General features: G+C 35.2%; 1 protein-coding gene across 3 annotated transcripts in view; it reads left to right on the top strand.

The window, feature by feature from the left end:
• The window catches only part of PPP2R5E (protein phosphatase 2 regulatory subunit B'epsilon), a 132,333-nt gene extending 122,480 nt beyond the window's left edge, over nucleotides 1-9,853 (top strand). For all 3 annotated transcript variants that reach the window (XM_006206977.4, XM_006206976.2, XM_072963184.1), the window contains one exon: nucleotides 5,151-9,853. In XM_006206977.4, the coding sequence (XP_006207039.1) occupies nucleotides 5,151-5,250 (100 nt within the window). In that variant the 3' untranslated portion in view covers nucleotides 5,251-9,853. The remainder of the gene's footprint in view (nucleotides 1-5,150) is intronic.
• Nucleotides 9,854-20,195: the final 10,342 nt, after the last annotated feature.

Below are 20,195 nucleotides of genomic sequence, written 5' to 3'. Positions count from 1 at the left end.
AGCACCATTTTTGTTTAGCTCTTTGACCCAGAACTTACTTTCTGTACTAGAGCCCAGCAAATATTCCTTGTGACTTAAAGGGCAGTAGAAAGAACAGGGAGGTGAAGAGTCTGATATTACGCAAATCTTTTTTTTTATAACATGGTAAAGAGATTTTTATTTCCGGCAAATATTTAGCAAAGCAAAACGTTTCTTAAATAAATCTACCAATTTCCTTTTTTGTATTTTCTCCTCTTTTATTTTCCTATTTCCCTCTTTTCTCTGTTCTCCATAGTTAGATAAAGAGAAAACATCTCTTTTAAGTAATTATTTTAAAATACCAATCAAATGAATGATTTGGTAGTTTGGTTTTTTTTATTTAACAAGTTTATTCTAGGACGAGCAACTCATTGAGAGAAAAACCATTTAAGAATTTACATATATGTACTGTTCATTGTTTCTATGAAAAATTTAGAGCTTTTTTAAACTTACATAGTTATCAAAGGAGTAAAGCCAACCGCAAAATAAGAATCAACAGAATGCAGTAATCCAATCATAAAGGACAGTCAAATGTGCTTACCCATATTCAAAAAATCAATCATCTAAGTTATAAATAATAAGTTCACTTATGCCCCCTTTTTTTAGATTCCACGTGTAAGTGATGTCATATGGCATTTTTCTTTCTCTTTCTGGCTTACTTCACTTAGAATGATGATCTCCAGGTCCATCCATGTTGCTGCAAATGGCATTATTTTATTCTTTTTTATGGCCAAGTAATATTCCATTATAAATATACCACATCTTCTTTATCTGGTCATCTACTGATGGACATTTGGGTTGTTTCCAGGGCAAATCTTGAAATGTTTAAGATCAAAAGGGAATAGAAACCAGCTGAACTTTGTATAATAAATGCTTCTGGCTTAGTAAGTCTCTTTTCCTTTTCCTTTTCCTTTTCCTTTTCGTTTTCCTCCCCTCCTCCTCTCCTCTCTTCTCTTTCTAAAAAGACAGAAGTCTATGTCACTGTCATGTAATAGTCCAAAGAGAATGCTCCAGGTCACTTAGGTACCCAGGTTCTTTCTATTTTGTCGTCTCCTATGGTGTTTTCCTTATCTGCAAGGTTGAAGTTGGGTTGCAGGCAATTCTAGCTCTAGAGAAAGGAGAAGACCTTGGAGGAGCACGTATGTAATATTTTAATGACTGAGCCTGGAGTTATACACATCATTTCTTACTTTTTTCTTTCCTTTTTTTTTTCTTGGCATTCTTTTTTATTGAAGTATATAGTCAGTTTACTGTGTTGTGTCTGTTTCTGATTGTACACATCATTTCTGCTTATAGCCTTGTGGTGAGGAATTAGTCACTGGACAGGCTGGGAGTTAGTAAGCCTTTCTTGATTTCATTTACATGATCCTTGAATTTTGTTATTTCTTGTTCAATATGTCCAGCTTTCTGAAAGAAGTTGTTCTAGTGCATTAGGGCGGCTACAACAAAGTACCACATTATGGATATTTTAGTGGTAGTTTATAAACAACAAAAATGTATGGCTCACAGTTCCAGACTCTGGAAGTCTGAGAACATGGTGCCAGCGAGGTAGGATGAGGGCGCTCTTTCTGGTTCTTACTGGTGCCTTCTCACTACGTCCTCACATGGTGGAAGGGGCAGGGGATCCCTGCGGGCTCTCTTTCATAAGAGCACTGATCCCATTCACGAGGGCTCCACCCTCATGACCTAATCATGTAGACCCCACCTACTAACACCATCATCTTTTGATGGGGTTAGGATTTCAACACATGAATTTTGGGGGCACATAAATAGTCAGACCCTGGCTGGACTTTCATCTACCGTGAAAGTCCATGTTTCATGTCCTCTGGAGAGCTTGTTAATAGTTGAATGTCTGGTTTGGCTTTTCTCATCCAGAAGCAAATGTCAGCTTTGTGTATATTATAAAACCATAGTCTTTCGAGGATCCCGGAGTGTTCAGGACCTTGCTGAACCTCCTGAGCAAAACTACTTGTGGTTCTCTTGTATCTTTGCCTGATTTTTAATGTGTTACTTGCATTTTGGATGAAAAGAGCAATGAGAGGAAAGATTTGTGGCAGAGAACAAAGGACCATCAAAGTGATTTTTTTTTTCGATTATCAGGATGTGGTATATTGAAAAGCAACTTAATTATGGAATATGGCAAGTATTTAACAGTAGACAGAAGAGACTGAAAATTTTTTCTACCATATTGAAATAAATATCAGTTATTGAATATGTTGTACCACACTTGGAATTTAAAGAGCTTTTAATTTACTAAATTTATCAAATCATTATGCAAATAATTAAATTTATAATACTATCATTATTAAATTTATAATACTATCATTAAATTTATAATAACCCTCCAAGTTCCAAACTTAAAATCTTGTAAAAATATTATTTAAGTAAAGGAGGTACTGGGTACTTTTTCATATTGTAACGTATCATTAAAGACTGCATTGTACGTAATATCCTTTACAGCAACTGAAAACCCATTTTTATTGTTCTAGTTGAATACAGATCATATATGTAGAACCCCATTAAGACTATTAAAGACCTTACTTCTAAAATGTTCAAAATGATTAAATTAAGCCCATTTATCTCTATTGAATTTCAAAACTGTTTTTTGATCATTTATCATTAAAACTTAGTAGGCCAAACTCTTGAGAAAGATAAGAATTAACCAAGGGGACAAGGAAGAGACACTATAAAGTTGATTCTGATAATCTGACAGATTACAGTGACTTACAGTGAGTGGACTTTCTTAATGACAGAAGCATTTTTTTTAAAGCCAGGGTAACATTTGGTTCTACGAGCAGTAGAAAGTTGAACTGAATAGATGGAAATGCTGATTTTTCCATAGATGTGGGACTAGGGAAAGAATAGGGACTTATTTGGTATTGTCCAAGAAGAACTGAAAGGAGGATTTCACTTCTGGAAGGCAAGAAATTAGTCCTTGTTTCAGTTCCGATCAGCTTTTTTTTTTTTTTTTTTGAGTATTACAAATCTGAAAATGGTGGGTGGAATAAGTAACTAACACATATGCCAGCAATGGTGCTCTGTGACACTGAAATTGGAAGAGAGTTTGACATCACCCCTAGTATGACAATGTGGTGAAGTTTTAAATTGCCACCTACAGGGAGAGAGAAAAGTGGGAAAGGATGGGGGTGACAGTAGCTATATCAGAAATATTTAGGATTCTTGAAGATAAAGTTGTCAGTATGAACGATGTATGATAACTCAGCAAAAAGTTCATCTGGAAGAAAAGCCCCACAGGACAGACTGCATCGAATGCCGTGTAACTCTTCATCAAAGACTCGAGTGAAACGCTTCAGGAACAAGATGATGTATACTTTAATCATGTCAGCACTTAATTTAAGTCTGTAAATTAGGGCCTTAAGAACCTAACGTATGTTTAAGCTGGGTTTTTTTTGAATAAAGTCCCTAAGCCCTTGCTTACCATCTTCCTCCTTCTCCAGATAAAAAGGTCACATGCATTGAAATGCAGCAGGATCTGTAGAATTCACTCAAATGTACTTAAATCTGTATTCTAAAACCAAACAGCTTGCTTTACAGTTAAGACTTTCAAATTCATAGTGCTTGGAGAATTATCTAATTATCTGATCTTATCTCTATTGCCCTATTAATAAAATTTTTCAGAGTCAAAATGATTAAATAGGAAATTGTTTTAAAAACTATTATGCCCACTGAAATTTGTATTGTGCAGATTTTGTGTGAGCTAGTTAAAACTAGTTGTACTAAACAAGGCTTAAATTAACAAAATAATAAAATGATAATATTAATTACTATATTATATAATTAAATATTCCCTCAATACTCCAGGGGATTGAAAATGTAAAATTCCTTAGATATTTCTAGAGATGTTTTGGAGGAGGATGAAGATTAATTTCTGTTGCTATAGATATCAGTATAACTTAAAAAGTTGGTGACGACATAAAAAATATGAGGCAGTGGATTTATACACAAACTTCACATAACCTATGTGGCTTTCCTTCCTTGAGTAAACACTGCACTGTTACTGAAGTTAAATTCTTAGTAAGTGAACTAACACAAGGACCATATCCATCATGCCTGGTGTAGCAGAGCCCCTGTTTTCAGGAATTATCTGAATTTATGGATTCACAAATGTTACCTGGATCTACCGTTTACTAGTTCATCAGAACATGAGAAAACTAGGGACACAGTGCAGTGAATTATTTTTAATAAAAGCAACTTTATTTAACTTACAGTATAGCCACATATCCCGGATTGTATACTTACTACTTTATTGTTGTTAAAATTAACATCCATTCTTTTAAAAAAAAATATAGTCATCTAAAAATGTCCGTGGCAAAATAAAGTTTGTTTACCCTATTTTGGACATCCAAGTTTTTGGTAAATTTTACCCAACAGTGAATTCTGGAAAGTCTGGAAATCGCTAGTCAAACTGATACTGAGCCAAATTTGAAGGCTTGGAACTGTAAAAATGTAATACGTAAAGATATCAACAAGGTTCTACCTGGTATTAAAACTGAACTCATGGAAGAAAGAATAGTTAATTTGTCTGAGCATATAGGTATAAAGTAAGTTAATAATTTGGATTTTCTGGTTTCCTATACATAATTTAGGAAAAAAGTGGATACTAAAAGAAAAAGTATATTTTTTTGACCTACTGTTTCTCTGTCTCAGTGTCATCTCTAGCATCCCTTTGGAGAAACTATTTGGGGACAAAGAGAAAATTAGATTTGAACTAGACCCCCCCCCAAGTGAAAATTACTCATGTGCTGTTGGTTTTAGGGTAACAGATACGTATAAATGATCCTCTTATGTGTTTCTCAGTAATTTTGAAGTCTATTTTCTTCATTAAACTAAATGTTAAGGAATACCAATGTGAAATATTAAAATATTCTTGTCATCTCCTACCCTGTTCATTAATACTACTTTTGTGTCTATATAAATGTCAAGAAAAAAAAAAAAAAGAGGAAGAGAGAAAAAAATCAAAAAAGAAAAAACACCCACAAGCTTAATGCCAAACTTTTCAAAGACCCTTTAAAACCATACATGGGGAAAAGTATGTCAAAGGGGCAGTTATTGTTAGATAATCTCCTTAAACTTTCTCAGTTGTTTACCCTGTCTTCTATTTTTTTCCCCAGTGAGAAAAAGAAGGAAAAGGAGCGTGAAGAATTGTGGAAAAAACTGGAGGATCTGGAGTTAAAGAGAGGTCTTAGACGTGATGGAATAATTCCAACTTAACAGGAATAATGACAACAACATTACTAACCTGTGGAGTCACACATTTATGTAGTAGAAGATGGAGCAACAGTTTTCTGTATTGTGCAACTTTTCAGTAGATTTCACATTTGTTTCATTATTACAACAGCACTGTATATACCTGTCTCTAAGTAAAGGAAAAAAAAAATAAGGACTTCAATCCAAAGTTTGGACAGTAGATGGACTTCTCAGAACTTGGCAAACATAATCATTGTTCTAACCCTCTTTAAAAAAAAAAAGCAGTCTTCAGAGATCTGTCGATGAAATTGCTGTGTTAAAATTCCATTATCGGGAGTTCCTTATTTATCATTAGCAGAGAGTATGAAACAGTTTTCAAATGTGAAAATCTTAAATTTAGCTTGTCTTTCTGCTAAGCTGTTAAATGTATTTATAGTAAAGAAAGAAAAAAAAGACTGTCATTTCCTTATCAGTTTGTATAACATCCTCCTCTGGATAACTTGACTGTAATTTGACTTCTTTTCCTTTTGCACATCTTCATGAATTGAATGTCCACATGGAGTGGGGCCATGAATTTTAAAGGTCCCTGGTAAAAGTTTTGTTTACTGGAGTGAACATCTTTCCAGTAACCAGGTAGTCCTGGTACTCCTTTAGTTTGAAAATTAGGAGTAAAAGAGAACAGGTGATAAACATAGTAGGGAAGGGAATGTTGGATTCATGCATCAGTTTATGGTGAATCCAAATCAATGTCTTGAATCCTTTGAAAACAGGCACTGGGACATCATAGGCTTCAGTACCTGAGCAGTATTACTTCCGTACATCATTGAACACACAAACAAGAGATGTTCTAAAAATGTCAGAAGACATCCTTTTGGACCATTTTGAAATAAAGAGAAACACTAAATAGTACAACCATGAAATTGATTGCCAGGATTGCAAATCTAATTGGGAATAGAGTTGAATGGACAGCTTGGACTGTTTGGAGTTGTTGCCTTACTTTTTAATATGTATTTATAAAGTATTCCAGCAGAAGAGGATGTAGCCTCTGGGGGAAAAAAAAAAACCAAACATATTACAGTGTTTTTTGTAGATTCTCGTTCTATATCCCATCACAGCGCCAGCCCTGTTTTTAGCCAGAAAGGATTCAGGATAAACATTATGCATTCTGAATTGGATGCATATTCCTAACTACTGTATTTGTTACCAAAAGTGGTTCTACAAATGCTACTGAAAAAAAATCTGGAAATTCCTAATGTCCTGAGTATTAATAATAAAGTTTAAAAATGCTTTTATATCAAAGGTGCATTGTGACCAAATTGTTTAAGAAGAAAAAAACCAAACAAAACAAAATCTAGGGCTGTACTATAGATCTGTCTCATTGGCTCTCTGCTTTGTATTTAGAAGAGGAATCTTACATCTTGGGGAGTTAAAAGTGCTGATAAAACATGTGTACATTATGTACTTAACCTAATGCAGTTGCATTATTGTGTACTGAAAGACGTGTTTAGGGAGTTATTTCCAGGATGCTTTTGCTTGTTACGGACGTGGCGGCAGCAGTGAGTTGATAATCCTAAACCATCACTCCCAGCAGTATTCGTGATACAGAGCTGATTCTGCATTCATGTGTTGAATTGTGATAGTAGCAAACAAGAACATATGAACTCTCGTTGCTCCTAATAGAAATGGTATCAGTATGGGCTTGTATGTTTTCTTCCTTCCATTTAATATATAAGGCAGAATATGCAGTTTTATTCTTTCCAAGAAAAAAAGGAAAAAAAAAAAAAAAGCCGCTGACCTTTCTCCCCTGTTAAGTGTTTCAGGATTATCAGGTCACAGTTTGTGCGTTAAAGTCAGCTGATTATGGATGTTGTCATCTCAATAACTTTGTAAAACAAACACCAAACTTGGCATTGTTAATTCTGAAAAAGAAACAGCAGTAAAAGAGTCGTATGCAATACCAAAACCAACATGGTTTAGTGGAATTCGTAGATTTTATTTTTTTTTGAAAGAACAATGTAAAATTGGCAGGGGCTGCCAAAGGTGAAATAACTTACCTTAAAAGTGCTGGAGCAAAAGTGCAAGTTCAGATGCTAAAGGTAAAAATAAATTTGTCACAAATCATCTCCTTTACCTCTTTTGATTTTAGCCCATTAGTTTTTACTCTGCTTTACATTTAATTTTGACAGTATAAACTTTTGTTGGCCATTGATTCGTCTTTGTAGATAGAGGACATTAACATCACAGGTTTATGAAATACCTCTGCCCGTTAGAATGAAATGCAGTCATTTGAAATGAGAAAGACCAGGTTCCTTTTTTACACCTTACCCTGTCCTCAGAGTTAAGGTGAAAGTTACACAGCTATCCTTGATGTCAGTTTTGTATGTTGATCATTCCAAACTGAGAAGCATAAAGCCAAATTTTAGACGTACTTAAAGAAGCTCTTATGGATATATATCTAAAATTCATAGGGCAACTTCTGAGAAGAAACACTGTCTTTTCTTTTTTAACCGAAAGTGACAATGTGACATTTGTCATGTTGTGTCCAGTGACGCAGAGTAACTGACGTAATCTGACTGTTGCACTATGTGACATATTTAAGGACGTACTTGCTGCATTTGCAGCAGCCCTCTCTCTTTGTCCTTTCCCACGTTTCTGCTGTTGCTGCAACTTGAGTTAATTGTGACAAATGCATCTTTGTGTTATATTTTGTTTGCTTCATAATTTCCAGAACTATATATAAATATATTTTTTAAATAGCAAATATTGTAGTTAGTGAGTGATAATCACTCCACCCTTATCCCTACCATATTGGTTTCAGGGGTAGGATGATGAGTGTCTTTGGAAGAGAAAAACAAAAAACAAAAACAAAACCCTCTGGTTTAGAAGGATGCTGAGGCCTTAGGCTGTGGGCCTGGAACAACCATGTTGAGTGAATTGACCCATCTCATACTTTGAATCAAGCATGCATTCCTTTTCTCATTGTGCAAGTGTCCCGAGTTGTTTTCCTTCGGTGTTTAGTTTTTGTCCTTTTAAATTTTATTATATTTTGCTCTCCCTAACATGTTTTTTTATAAAATAAAATAAAAAATTTTAAAAAGTAAGAAATAAATAATACCCTCAATGCCTCTGGATACTCACAAGCAGGGTGATGCTCCTTCATCTTGGGCTTCTTGCCTAAATGGAAGGGTTTAATTTATTTTGTACCTCCTTCTATGTATGGGACAGTCCAGGGTGCAGAGCCAGGAATTGCTTGTAATTGCACCTGCTATACGTAAATATGTAGCCCTAGGCTCAATCACACCATGGAAAGAAAAAAAAAGTATATTCAGAGCTTTAAAAGCTTTTTTATTTTTTTGTGGGGATGGGGTGGGTGGGAGAGGGAAGATGTATGGATATTATTGGCATTTTTAAGTGTTCAGAGGTTCCCTGCCCCCTTCTGTTTTTTTTTTTCCCTTTAATTGGATGCACTGACCTGGCCCAAGAAATGAAGAGATTCTCTCTTTTGATGCTGTTACCAATGTTATCACAAAGTGACAGTCACCTAAAGCAAAAAGGTGGCACCAGACATGATCAGTGATATTTTATTTGCACATCAATATTTTTATTTTTATATTCTGGCTCAGCTGCTTCTCTGAGTGGAGTTAAGGAATGAGCCACAAAGGATTTTTGTAGTAGCTATATTGGCAATGCATTTTATATTTCTCAATATTTAATTTTGAAAACTCTGAAAGGATTGTGCATCTTGGGAGAAAGCTGAGCAAATTTTAATCTAGTGGAATGTTAATTTTTGCTGCTTCTTGTGCACGATAGCAGCGGTAGTATCTCTTGGAAATAAACATCCCATATTATGATGTCCATGAATATAGGTTTCCTTTTCTCCCCTCCTTCCTCCCCACCCTCCCTCCCTCCCTTCCTTCTTTCCTTCCTTCCTTCCCTTCTCTTTCATTACTTTTTTTGGAAATCACTTATTGTATATAAGTTGTAATCCAGACCTCATGTATCAATGGGGAACTTTCAAATATAAATACTACCAATACATTTTCTGATTGTTGTCTGATTTTTGACTGAGGTATAATGAGAATGACATGTCCATTGCTTTTGGTTTGAGGATTTCGCTTTAGCTTCATAGATCTTTTGGTATTTTAGTATTTCATTGTTTTAGCAGGAGAGGGCAGCAGAAGTTCATTTTCCCTGTTAGAAATGCTGTGGTTCATGATTGGTTTTAAATTTAGTTGTGTGTGTGTGTTCTTTTAACCAGCATCTGTTTGTGGGTAGAGGTAAAAATGAAGCATTTTTGATGTGAAAAGTTGCATATGAAAATGATAGACTGATTCAAGCAGACAGTGAAGACGTCTGATCCAACATCAAAGTTAAAATGCCACAAAACAATCTTCCAGTGCTGGCTAAAATATGCTACTTCCTTTTCAAACACAACAAAATGCAAGCCGAGTCTTATAAACACTTGGAATTTAAAATGTCTTTCTTTGAAAATGATTTACTTTCTTCAAAGTGGTAACAGGAACAACAATGAAGGTGCTCCCGAAGGGAACTGTAACCTTCCCCTTTCACAGCTGTGTGAGAGGTTCTGTACTGTGGGTGCATCCTAATAAAGAAGCAGTGAAGAGTTTTCAGGTGCCTGGCTGTGTTTGTTTGTCTGTTTGTTTCTGACCTCCGTGGCCTTTTAAAAACATACAAGTAGTAGATTTGATCAACGTAGCTGTGAGGCAGTGGGGTTGGTTGGTACGTTCAGGATTTCATCTTGAGAAAATCAGCTTATGATTAGGGAATGGTTCAGTGTCTATTGCTGGATAAGAAACTACTCCAAAACGTGGTGGCAAAACCCAGAAGTTGTTTATCTTGTTCACAAGTGTACAGTGTGGGCAGGAATTTGGCAAGAATGTCTTGTCTCTGCTACTTAAGCATCAACTTAGGTTTATCTACTGGGTCAGGAGAACTCGCTTCCAACATGGCCTACTCATATGGCTGGCAAGCTGGTGTTGGCTGTTGGCTTGGGGTTTAGCAAGAGGCCTCAGTTCTCAACATAGGCCTCCTTAGGGGGCTGCCTTCTTGGGCTTCCTCACAGTGTGACAGCTAGGAATGATTGTTTTAAGAGACAGGAAGTAGACGCTGCCAATTCTTTAAGGCCTGGGTCCGGAAACTGTCGTGGCATCCCTTCTGTCATATTTTGTTGGTCAAACAGTGACAGTTTGCTGAGACTCAAGTGGAGGGGACGTAGACCTCTCCGTGATGTGATAAGGAGAGAGTCATCTCATGGACCATGGGATACTCTCTTTGTAAAGCATTTGATTTAGGTGTGATTTACTCTCAGCTAATTAAATCGTATCAGCTTTAGAACTATGTAGAGTTAACCAGTTAATGTTTCATGTTCAGTTAAACTTTGAGTTGGGGAGGGAAAAAAATCCTTGTAAATTCAGCAGTTTTGTATTTCGAAGCATGACCATTTGTAACATCTGAAGATGATCTTCTTGGTAAGTGGCTTATCAAGAAAAAGAAACTTGTAACAAAGAAATTTAGGGTTCAAAGAAATTTAAGAGTTGATTTCCATGGAATATCTAACCCCTTCTATAACATTGCCTCCTGCCTATAAATACTATATTCTAATAATGGAGGCAAAGTAAGCGTACATCCAATTTCTATTTCCCAGATTTTTATCTAAAAGGGCATCCTGGTGGTTTCTATTAAATAAAATTTACTTTTAGTTTTTTTTTTTCAACTAAGACTAACTATGGGACAACTAAGGAGAATTAAGATTTTATTTTTTTCTGATTATGATACATTTATTGTATAATTTATTCCTGAAAAGAACGGTCTTTTTTTTTTTTTAAAGCAAGTAGAGTATCTACATGCTGCTCCCCATACCTAAAAGTCCACTACAAGTCATGTGCATTTATTGATTGATTCGGCTAGTGTTAATTACCTCTGTCCATAGTCTTGCCCATTTTCTGATGTTCAGATTTTCTTTCTCGTTAATGTCTCATTTAATTTCATTCACCTCTTTTGCAGTCATAGTCTGAATTAACCATACAGTTTGAGTCAAATTTTGCTGCTACCAAGTGGTATAACCAGGATGGATATCAGCTATGGCCCCTTTGTCCTCCCCAAAGCTCTTCAGGTAAGATGTCCCTGGTCAGAGTCACCTAAGGTGATGGCTGTGGAATTGGAAATCAGAGACCTGTGGGATCATTTGGCCTCTGCATTTATCAGCTATGTGACTTGGGGAAAATTTCTTCATCTAAGCCTCAGTTTCATTTGTAAGATGCAGGTAAAATAGTACTTAATTTATAGTGTTCTTATATTCCATTAGGTAATATATGTAAAGCAGTTAGCATAAAGCTTGGCACATGGTTTCTTGCAAAATACTATCGTCTTTAATAAATGCTTATTTTATTAAATCCAAAAATTAAATCCAAAGTTGGCAGAAGGAAGAAGTAATAAAGATTAGAGCAGAGAGAAACAGAAAAGAGAACAGAAAAATAGAGCAAATGAAACCAAAAGTTGATACTTTGAAAAGATCAGCAAAATTAACAAGCCTTTAGCTAGATGGACGAGATAAAACTCTAGTTAATAAAATCAGAAACGAAAATGGGGATATCACTACTGATTCTACAAAAATAAAAAGGATTTTATAAGAGAATACAATGAGCAAGTGTTTGCCAAAAAAATTGGATAGCCTAGATGAAATGATTAGGTCACAGAGAAAGAGAAAATCTGAATAGACCTATAATTAGAAAGGAGATTGAATCACTAATCAGAAATCTCCCAACAAAGAAAAGATCTGGTCATGATGGTTTCACTGGTGAATTCTACCAAACATTTAAAGAGAATGAATACCAATCCCTCTCAAATGTTTCCATGAAACTGAAGAGGAAGGAATACTTCCTAATTCATTCTATAAGGTCAGCATAACCCTGATACCAAAAACAGACAAAGATACTACAAGAAAAGTAAACTAAACACCAATATCCCTTATAAACATTGATGCAAAAATCTTCAGCAAATTACTAGTTAACAGAATTCAGCAGCATATTAAAAGGATTATACATCATGACCAAGTGGGATTTATGCCTGGAATGCAAAGATGTTTCAATATACAAAAAGCAATCAATGTAATACACCACATCGACAAAATGAAGAAAAAAACCCCCCATACAATCGTCTTAATTTATGCAGAAAAAGCATTTGACAAAATTCAACACCTTTCATGATAAAAACACTCAACAAAAAGGATGGAAGAAAACCACCTCAATGTAATAAAAGCCGTGTATGAAAAATTCACAGCAAACATCATATTCAATGGTGAAAGGCTGAAAGCTTTTCCTCTAGGATAAGGAAGAAGGCAAGGATGCCAATTTCCACCACTTACATTCAACATAGTGCTGGAAGTTTTATCCTGAGCAATTACACGAGGAAAAGAAATTAAAAGCATCCAAATTGGAAAAGAAGAAGAAAAACTGTTTGCAGATGATATGACATTATATGGTAGAAAACCCTATACACCACAAAAAGTTGTTAGAACTAATAAATGAACTCAGCAAAGTAGCAGAATACAAAGTCGACACACAAAAACCAGTTTCATCTCTAACACAATGAACAATCTGGAAAGGAAATTAAAAAAATAATTCCATGTACCAATAGCATCAAAAAGAAAATCCTTAGGAATTAACTTGTACAATGGAAACTGCAAAACATGGCTGAAAGAAATTAAAGACATAAATGGATGGGAACACATTCATTGTTTATGGATTGAAATACCTATTATCGTTAAAATGTCAATACTATACAAAGTGATCTACAGATTTAATGCAATCATTATCAAAATCCTAATGAAAATTTTCTGTAGAAATAAAAAAAATCTATTCTAAAATTCATATGGAATCTCAAGAGAGGCCAAATAGCCAAAAAAAAAAAAAAAAAAGAACAAAACTGGAGGACAAATACTTTCTGATTTCAAACTTACTATAAAGCTATAGTAATCAAAATAGTGTGGTGCTTTTAGCATAAAGACATATATATATATATGGAATAGAATAGAGAGCCTAGAAATAAACTTATACATATGGTCAAAAGATTTTTGACAAGGTTGCCAAGACCATTTGATGAGGAAGGACAATGTTTTCAAAAAAATAGTTCTGTGAAAACTGGATATCCCCATGTCAAAGAATGAAGTTGGGCCCTTGTCTAACACCACATACAAAAGTTAACTCAAAATAAATCAAGGACTTAAATGTAAAACCTAAAACAATAAAACTCTTAGAAACAGAGCAAAAGTTTCACAATATTGTATTTATTATATTGCAATGACTTCTTGTATACAACATCAAAGGCACAGGTAACAAACAAATTAGGCTTCATGAAAATTTTAAAAATGTGTGCATCATAAGAAAATATCCACAGAATAAAAACGCAACCCACAGAGTAGGAGAAAATATTTGCACATCATGTATCTGATAAAGGATTAGTATTGAAAATATATAGAGAGCCCTTTCAAAGATTCAGTGACAAAAAAGCCAAACAACCCAATTCAAAAATGAGCAAAGAACTTAAATAGACATTTCTCCAAGAAAGATAAATGAATGGCCAACAAGCACATGAAAATATGCTCAACATCACTAATCATCAGGAAAATGCAAATCAAAACTTCAATGAGATACCTTCTCATACCCATTAGGATGGCTATTATCAAAAAACAAAAACAAAACAAAACAGAAAACAACAAATTTTGGTGAGGATACTGGAAACTTTGTGCACTGTTGGTAGTGATGTAAAATGATACAGCAGCTGTGGAAAACAGCATGGCATTCCTCAAAAAATTAGATAGAATTACCATATGATCCAACAATTGCACTCTGGGTATATACCCAAAAGAAGTGAAAGCAAGGTCTCAAAGAAATATTTGTACACCCAAGTTTATAGCATTATTATTCACAATAGCTAAAATGTGGAAGCAACCCAGGTGTCCACTGACAGATGAATGGATGAGCAAAATATGATATATACATAACAATGGAATATTATTCTGCCTCAAAAAGGAAGGAAGTTCTGAAAGATGCTACAACAAGGATGAATCTTGAGGACATTATGCCAAATGAAATAAACCAGTCATAAAAAGACAAATAGTTATAAGAGGTATTTGGACTACTCAAAATCATAAAGACAGGGTAATGGTGGTTACCAGGAGGAGTGAAAGGAGTAGAGAATGGGGAGAGTTATTGTTTAACAGGTACAGAGTTTCAGTATTATAAGATGAAAAGATTTATGAGGGTGGATGGTGGTGATAGTTGCACAACAATGTGAATGAATTTAATACAAATGACCTGTATACTTAAAAATTGTCAAAATGGTAAATTTAATGTTATATATTTTACCTCTATAGTTAAAAAAAAGATACTACCAAACTGTTTTCTACAGTGGATATGACATTTCTACACTCTCACCAACAATGTAGGAGAATTCCAGTTGCTCCACATTCTTGCCAACATTTGGTGGTGTCATTTTAAAAAAAATAATTTTAGCTGTTCTGGTGGATGCATATAGTGACATCTTGTTGTAGTTCTAATTTGTATTCTCCTGATGGCTGATTATATTGAACACTTCTTCATGTGTTTTCTGGTGATTTGTACATCTTATGTGAAGTGTCTGCTCAACTCTTTTGCCCATTTTGCTTTGTTGTGTTTCTATTATTGAATTGTAGAGGACCTTTATATATCCTAGATTCTTTGTCAGATATATACTTTGTGAATATTTTCTCCCTACCTGATGAGAAAAGGGTTTAAATTTTGTTGAGATCTAATTTAACATTTTTTTCTTTTATGATTATTGTTTTTCACGACCTATGAAATCTTTTTCTCCCCCTGCTTCCTTTCTTCCCTCTCTCCCGGGCCAATTATATACTCTCTTATGTTTCCCTTTAAGAGCTTTATAGCTTTTACTTCTGTATTTAGGTCCATGATTCACCTTGGATTATTTTTTATGTGTAGGTTTCAAGATAGCAAGCTAGATTTATTTTTTTCCTGTATGGATATCAAACTATTGCAGCATCAATTTTTGAAGTCATCCCAAATAATTGCTTTGGTGCCTTTGTAAAAAATAAGGCTACCATAAAAGTGTGGATCTAAATTTGTGTTCTGTATTCCATTTCAATGACTGACCTATTAACCCTTACGTCAGAACCATAGTCATGATCACTGTAGCTTTAAACTAGTCTTGAACAATAGTCTAGTCAGGTACTTCAATTTTTATTTCTTTTTCTAGATTTATCTGCCTATTATAGATCCTTTGCATTTTCACAGAAAATTTAGAAGAAACATGTCAATTTCCACAAAAGGGAAAAAAAACAGGTGGGATTATGATTGAACTTGCATTGTATCTGTATTTAATTTTGGGAAAAATTGACATCTTTATTATATTGAGTATTATAATCCATGAACATGGTATAGTTCTTCACTTTTTCAGTCCTTAATTTCTCTCAGCACTATTTTATTATTTTCAGCATAGACTTCTTGTCCATCTTTTGTTAAATTTATTACTGAGTATTTTGTGTTTTTTGAAGTTATTATAAGTGGATTTTTTTCTTACAGTTGATTTACAATGTTGTATTAGTTTCAGGTGTATAGCAAAATGATTCAGTTATGTGTATGTGCATTCATATATATATTCTTTTTCAGATTCTTTCCTCTTATAGGTTATTACAAGATATTGAACATAGTTCCCTAACCTATAAGGAGGTCCTTATTGTTTATCTATTTTATATATAGTAGTGTGTATCTGTTAATCCCAAACACCTAATTTGTCACTCTCCCTCTTTCCCCTTTGGTAACCATAAGTTTGTTTTTACGTCTATGAGTCTATTTCTGTTTTGTAAATAAGTTCATTTGTATCATATTTTGTAGATTCCATATATAAATGATATCATATATATATGTATAAATATATATATATATATTTGGGTATCCATGGTGGGTCCTGGAACCAATCCCTTATGGTTACTGAAGAATGACTGTGTCTATATACATATATATGTTTCTGATGACAGTGCAGTGTTTATTCAACTTGATATTCTCCTGAATATAATGTGTCATTTCCTCTGGTTATTCTCAGGATTTTTCTTTATCTTTTGTGCTTTCAGTGTGCTTCTGATGTGCCTAATGGTTTGCTTCATATTTATCATGCTTGGAGATTACTGAGCGCTTAAATCTCTGCATTTATATCTATCACCAGATCTGGTAAATGTTTTGGTCATTATTTTTTCAGATAATTTTCTGTCCCATTCTATTGTTTTCTTCTGTGACACTAATTACGTCTTTGTAATCGTATTTGTTATTTGGTCACAGAGGTAGTGTTCTTTACTAAATTACCTTTTTAGTGAGATGGAATTCACATAAAATTAACTATTTTTAAGTATACCATTCACTGACAGTTTGTACATTAACGATGTTACACAACCTTCATTTCTATCTAGTTCTGTATATTTTCACTGCCCCAGAAGGAAACTCCATACACCTTAAGCAACCTCTTTCCATTCTTCCTTACCAAACCCTGGCAACCACAAATTAGCTTTCTGTTTTTATGGATTTACCTATTCTGGATATTTCATATAAATAGAATCATATAATATGTAACCTTTTGTGTCTGGCTTCTTTCACTTAGTGTATTATTTTTGAAGTTCATGTTGTTGCATGCATTGGTACTTCATTCCTTTTTATTGCTGAATATTATTTCATTAAATGATATACCACAACTTGTTTATCCATCATCAATTGATGGACATTTAGGCTGTTTCCACCTTATGGCTATTGTGAATAATGCTGTGATGAATATTCATTATGGGTTTTGTTTCAATATCTATTTTCAGTTCTTTTGGTAAACAGGAAGAGTGTAATTGCTGGGTCATAAGGTAATGGATGCTATGTTTAACTTTCTGAGGAACTGCCAAACTCTTTTCCACAGCAACTGCATTATTTTACATTCCTGCCTGCAGTGTATGGGGATTCTAATTCCTTTACATCCTAGCTAACACTAGTTACTTCCTGTTACTACTTTTTATAATCAGTGGATGTTCTGTTCATGTTTTAATATCTTTTTTTCAATGTTCCTTAAATTAAATGACTTACTGATCCACCTTCAGGTTCACTGGCTTTTCTCTCTGGCATCTTTATTAACTGTTATGCTCATATAATGAACATTTTTATTTTAGACACTGTATTTTTTAGTTTTAGGATTTCCTCTTGATTCATTTTTCTAGTTCCTACTCCTTTGTTGAGACTTCTATCTTTTCATTCATTGTATGTTTTTCTTAATATCATTAAGCATAATTATAGTAGCTGTCATAAAATTCTTGTTTGCAAATTCCAGTATCTGGGCCATCTCAAGATCTGTCCCTTTTAATGTTTTTTTCTTGAAAATTTGTCACATTTTCCTAGTTCTTCATATGTTGAGTAAATTTGAATTTTTATCCTGGATATGTTGAATATCATGTTATGGGAACTCTGGATTATGCAATATTTCTCTGAAGAGTATTAATTGTTTTGTTTTAGCAAAAGCTAATTTGGAGGGACTCAAACTTCAAACTTCATCTCTTGGGCAGTAGTTCAAATCTCAGTTCAGTTATTTTTTTTTAATCCTTCTCTAGAGTTTGTTTCATGTGAAGGAGAGTCAGGCGTTAGCCATAGATTTGGGCTGAGTTATGCACAAGATTTGGGTTCTTCCTCTCGAGTGCTCTCCTTTCTGTAACATTACCTTCACTTTCCAATGACTGTGGTTGCCCTGAACTCTGTCCTCTGGTTCTTCAGTCCAGAAAAGCAGTTTTTCTATTTGTGTTCTCCTGTTTCACATAGTATTGTGAAGGTTAAAACTCATAAAAGTTGAAGACTTACTCAGGGTCATCCTTTTTTTTTCAAGTGTTGACTCTCCTCCAGAATAAGCCTTTTAGTGCTTTACAGTTTTTTCCTTCCTCTCTCTCTTTCTCTGTATTTTGGCTACATTTTTTCATTTTTATTTGCGTAAGGAGATCTAGCAGAATTTTTATCAGATATTCTGAAAGCAGATCTTCTCTCAAGGACTATCATATGGAGACACATGATTCCCTCCCTCCCACCACCCCAACATGTTCTATTCTGCATATCAGACATGGTGCCAAGTCAAGATTAGCATTTCCCACACGTCATTTATGCATCACTGCCATGAATTTTCCACTTGTAATATTACACTTTTAATTTTTAGCTTATTTTTAAGTGAATCATATTGTCATTCAGTTTTATTTATTTATTTGCTTTTTAGACTGTTTATTTTGAGATGATTTTAACTTATACAAAAGTTGAAAAATAGTCCATGAATTCCTAGATACCCTTCTTCCAGCTTCTGTTTGTATTAACATCTTCTGTAACCGTAGAACATTTATCCTTGGTACAGTTATCCAAGATAAAATCCTGCCAACTAAAATACACAAGTTATTCAGATTTCACCAGTTTTCGCATTAATGTCCTTTTTCCTCTTCCAGCGTTCAATCTAGGACTCCATATTATATTTGGGTGTTTTGCCTCCTTAGTCTCTTCCACTCTGTGACCCTTTTTCAGTCTTTCCTAATCTTTCATTCTTTTGAACAGCACTGGTCAGTTATTTTTAGGAATGTCCCTCACTTTGGGCTTTCTGATGTTTTCTGATGATGAGACTGAAGTTACTATGTCAGGACATTGATAGGCTGCTTCAGAGAGGATGCGCCTCCCTCAGTGTGTGATACCAGGGAGTACCTGATGTACTGATTATTATTAGGCTGCAGAAAATATTTACATACTCAAATCAATGCAATCCCTGATTATTGATTTAATTCAAATGGTGATATAATTATATTGGGAGGATGGGAGAGGGAGACATTGGTTGTGCAAAATTAAGCTAAATCCTTGACAATGTCTGTGGAGTTGCCAAATCAAGAAATGGCAGCATAAGCGATTGAAGTGTGGAAGCAACTACTGACAGCTTACAGAGGTAAAATTAGCTAAAGGCCGTCAAGAGGAGGGAGAAGAGAGTGATTATGAGAAAGAGGTGTAAATGTCTTTTACCAAAGTCGCAACGACTGAGAAATAGGTCAGATAAATAGTGCGCATTCTTTTTTCAAAAGCTCCGTGGAACAGACCTTAGACAACCTCGACAGCAGATTGGGACATGCCTGTTGGTATAAAAGGGGCTTTCTTCAGGCCAGAGTGATGACATGTGTACGGATAAAGCAGCTCCAGGTCGAGCATTAGGAAGTCACAGGTCGAGCCGATATCCCCCCCAGCCCCGTACGTTATTATTTTTGTTCAGCTTTTGAGAATGCAGGGGTCAGGAGTTGACCTCTGGTGTCACTGTTTACTGAATCCCAGACGAGGAAAGGACCTGGCGCAGAGAGCCTGCTAGTTTGCTCGAATGAGGAAATGTGAACATCAGGTGGCGTTAATGAGTTAGGTTTACAGGCTATTTCACTGACACAGAAAGGATATTATCGCTGCTCCTTCCTGCACCTCAGCACCTGGAGTGCCTCAGACAATAGCGAATTCACACAGCAAGCAGTCTGAAGTGCTGAGTGATTATGATGGAACAAACTCAACAGGCCCATTTCCCTGTGACAACTCAGGCAGAGCACTGGCTCTTTAGAAAGCCTACAGCCGGCTCCAGCAGCTCCCAGGAGCCAGGAGGGGGCTGCCTGGAGGGGCCTGAGCGGAGGCAGGCAGGAGAGGGAGCAGCGGTGTCGTGGTTGCACCTGCAGACTCTCACTACTGTCGCCATATCCTAGGCTAGAGCAAGTCGCCGGTCCAGGTTGCGCTCTAGGGGAGGAGACTACACAGAACAGGAATGCCAGGAAGCAGGGGTCCCTGGGCCATCTTAGAACCTGCTTGTCACTGTGCACCTTCTGGCTCCCAGTGGTTTACCTCCTCCTCTGTGTCCCTGCCACACACAAAAGTGCATTCACCTCC

This window comes from Vicugna pacos, chromosome 6 (assembly GCF_048564905.1).
Source record: "Vicugna pacos chromosome 6, VicPac4, whole genome shotgun sequence".
Classification (NCBI taxonomy): Eukaryota; Metazoa; Chordata; class Mammalia; order Artiodactyla; family Camelidae; genus Vicugna; species Vicugna pacos.
Note: the sequence above shows the minus strand (reverse complement) of the source record. Positions and strands in the feature narration are given on the sequence as shown.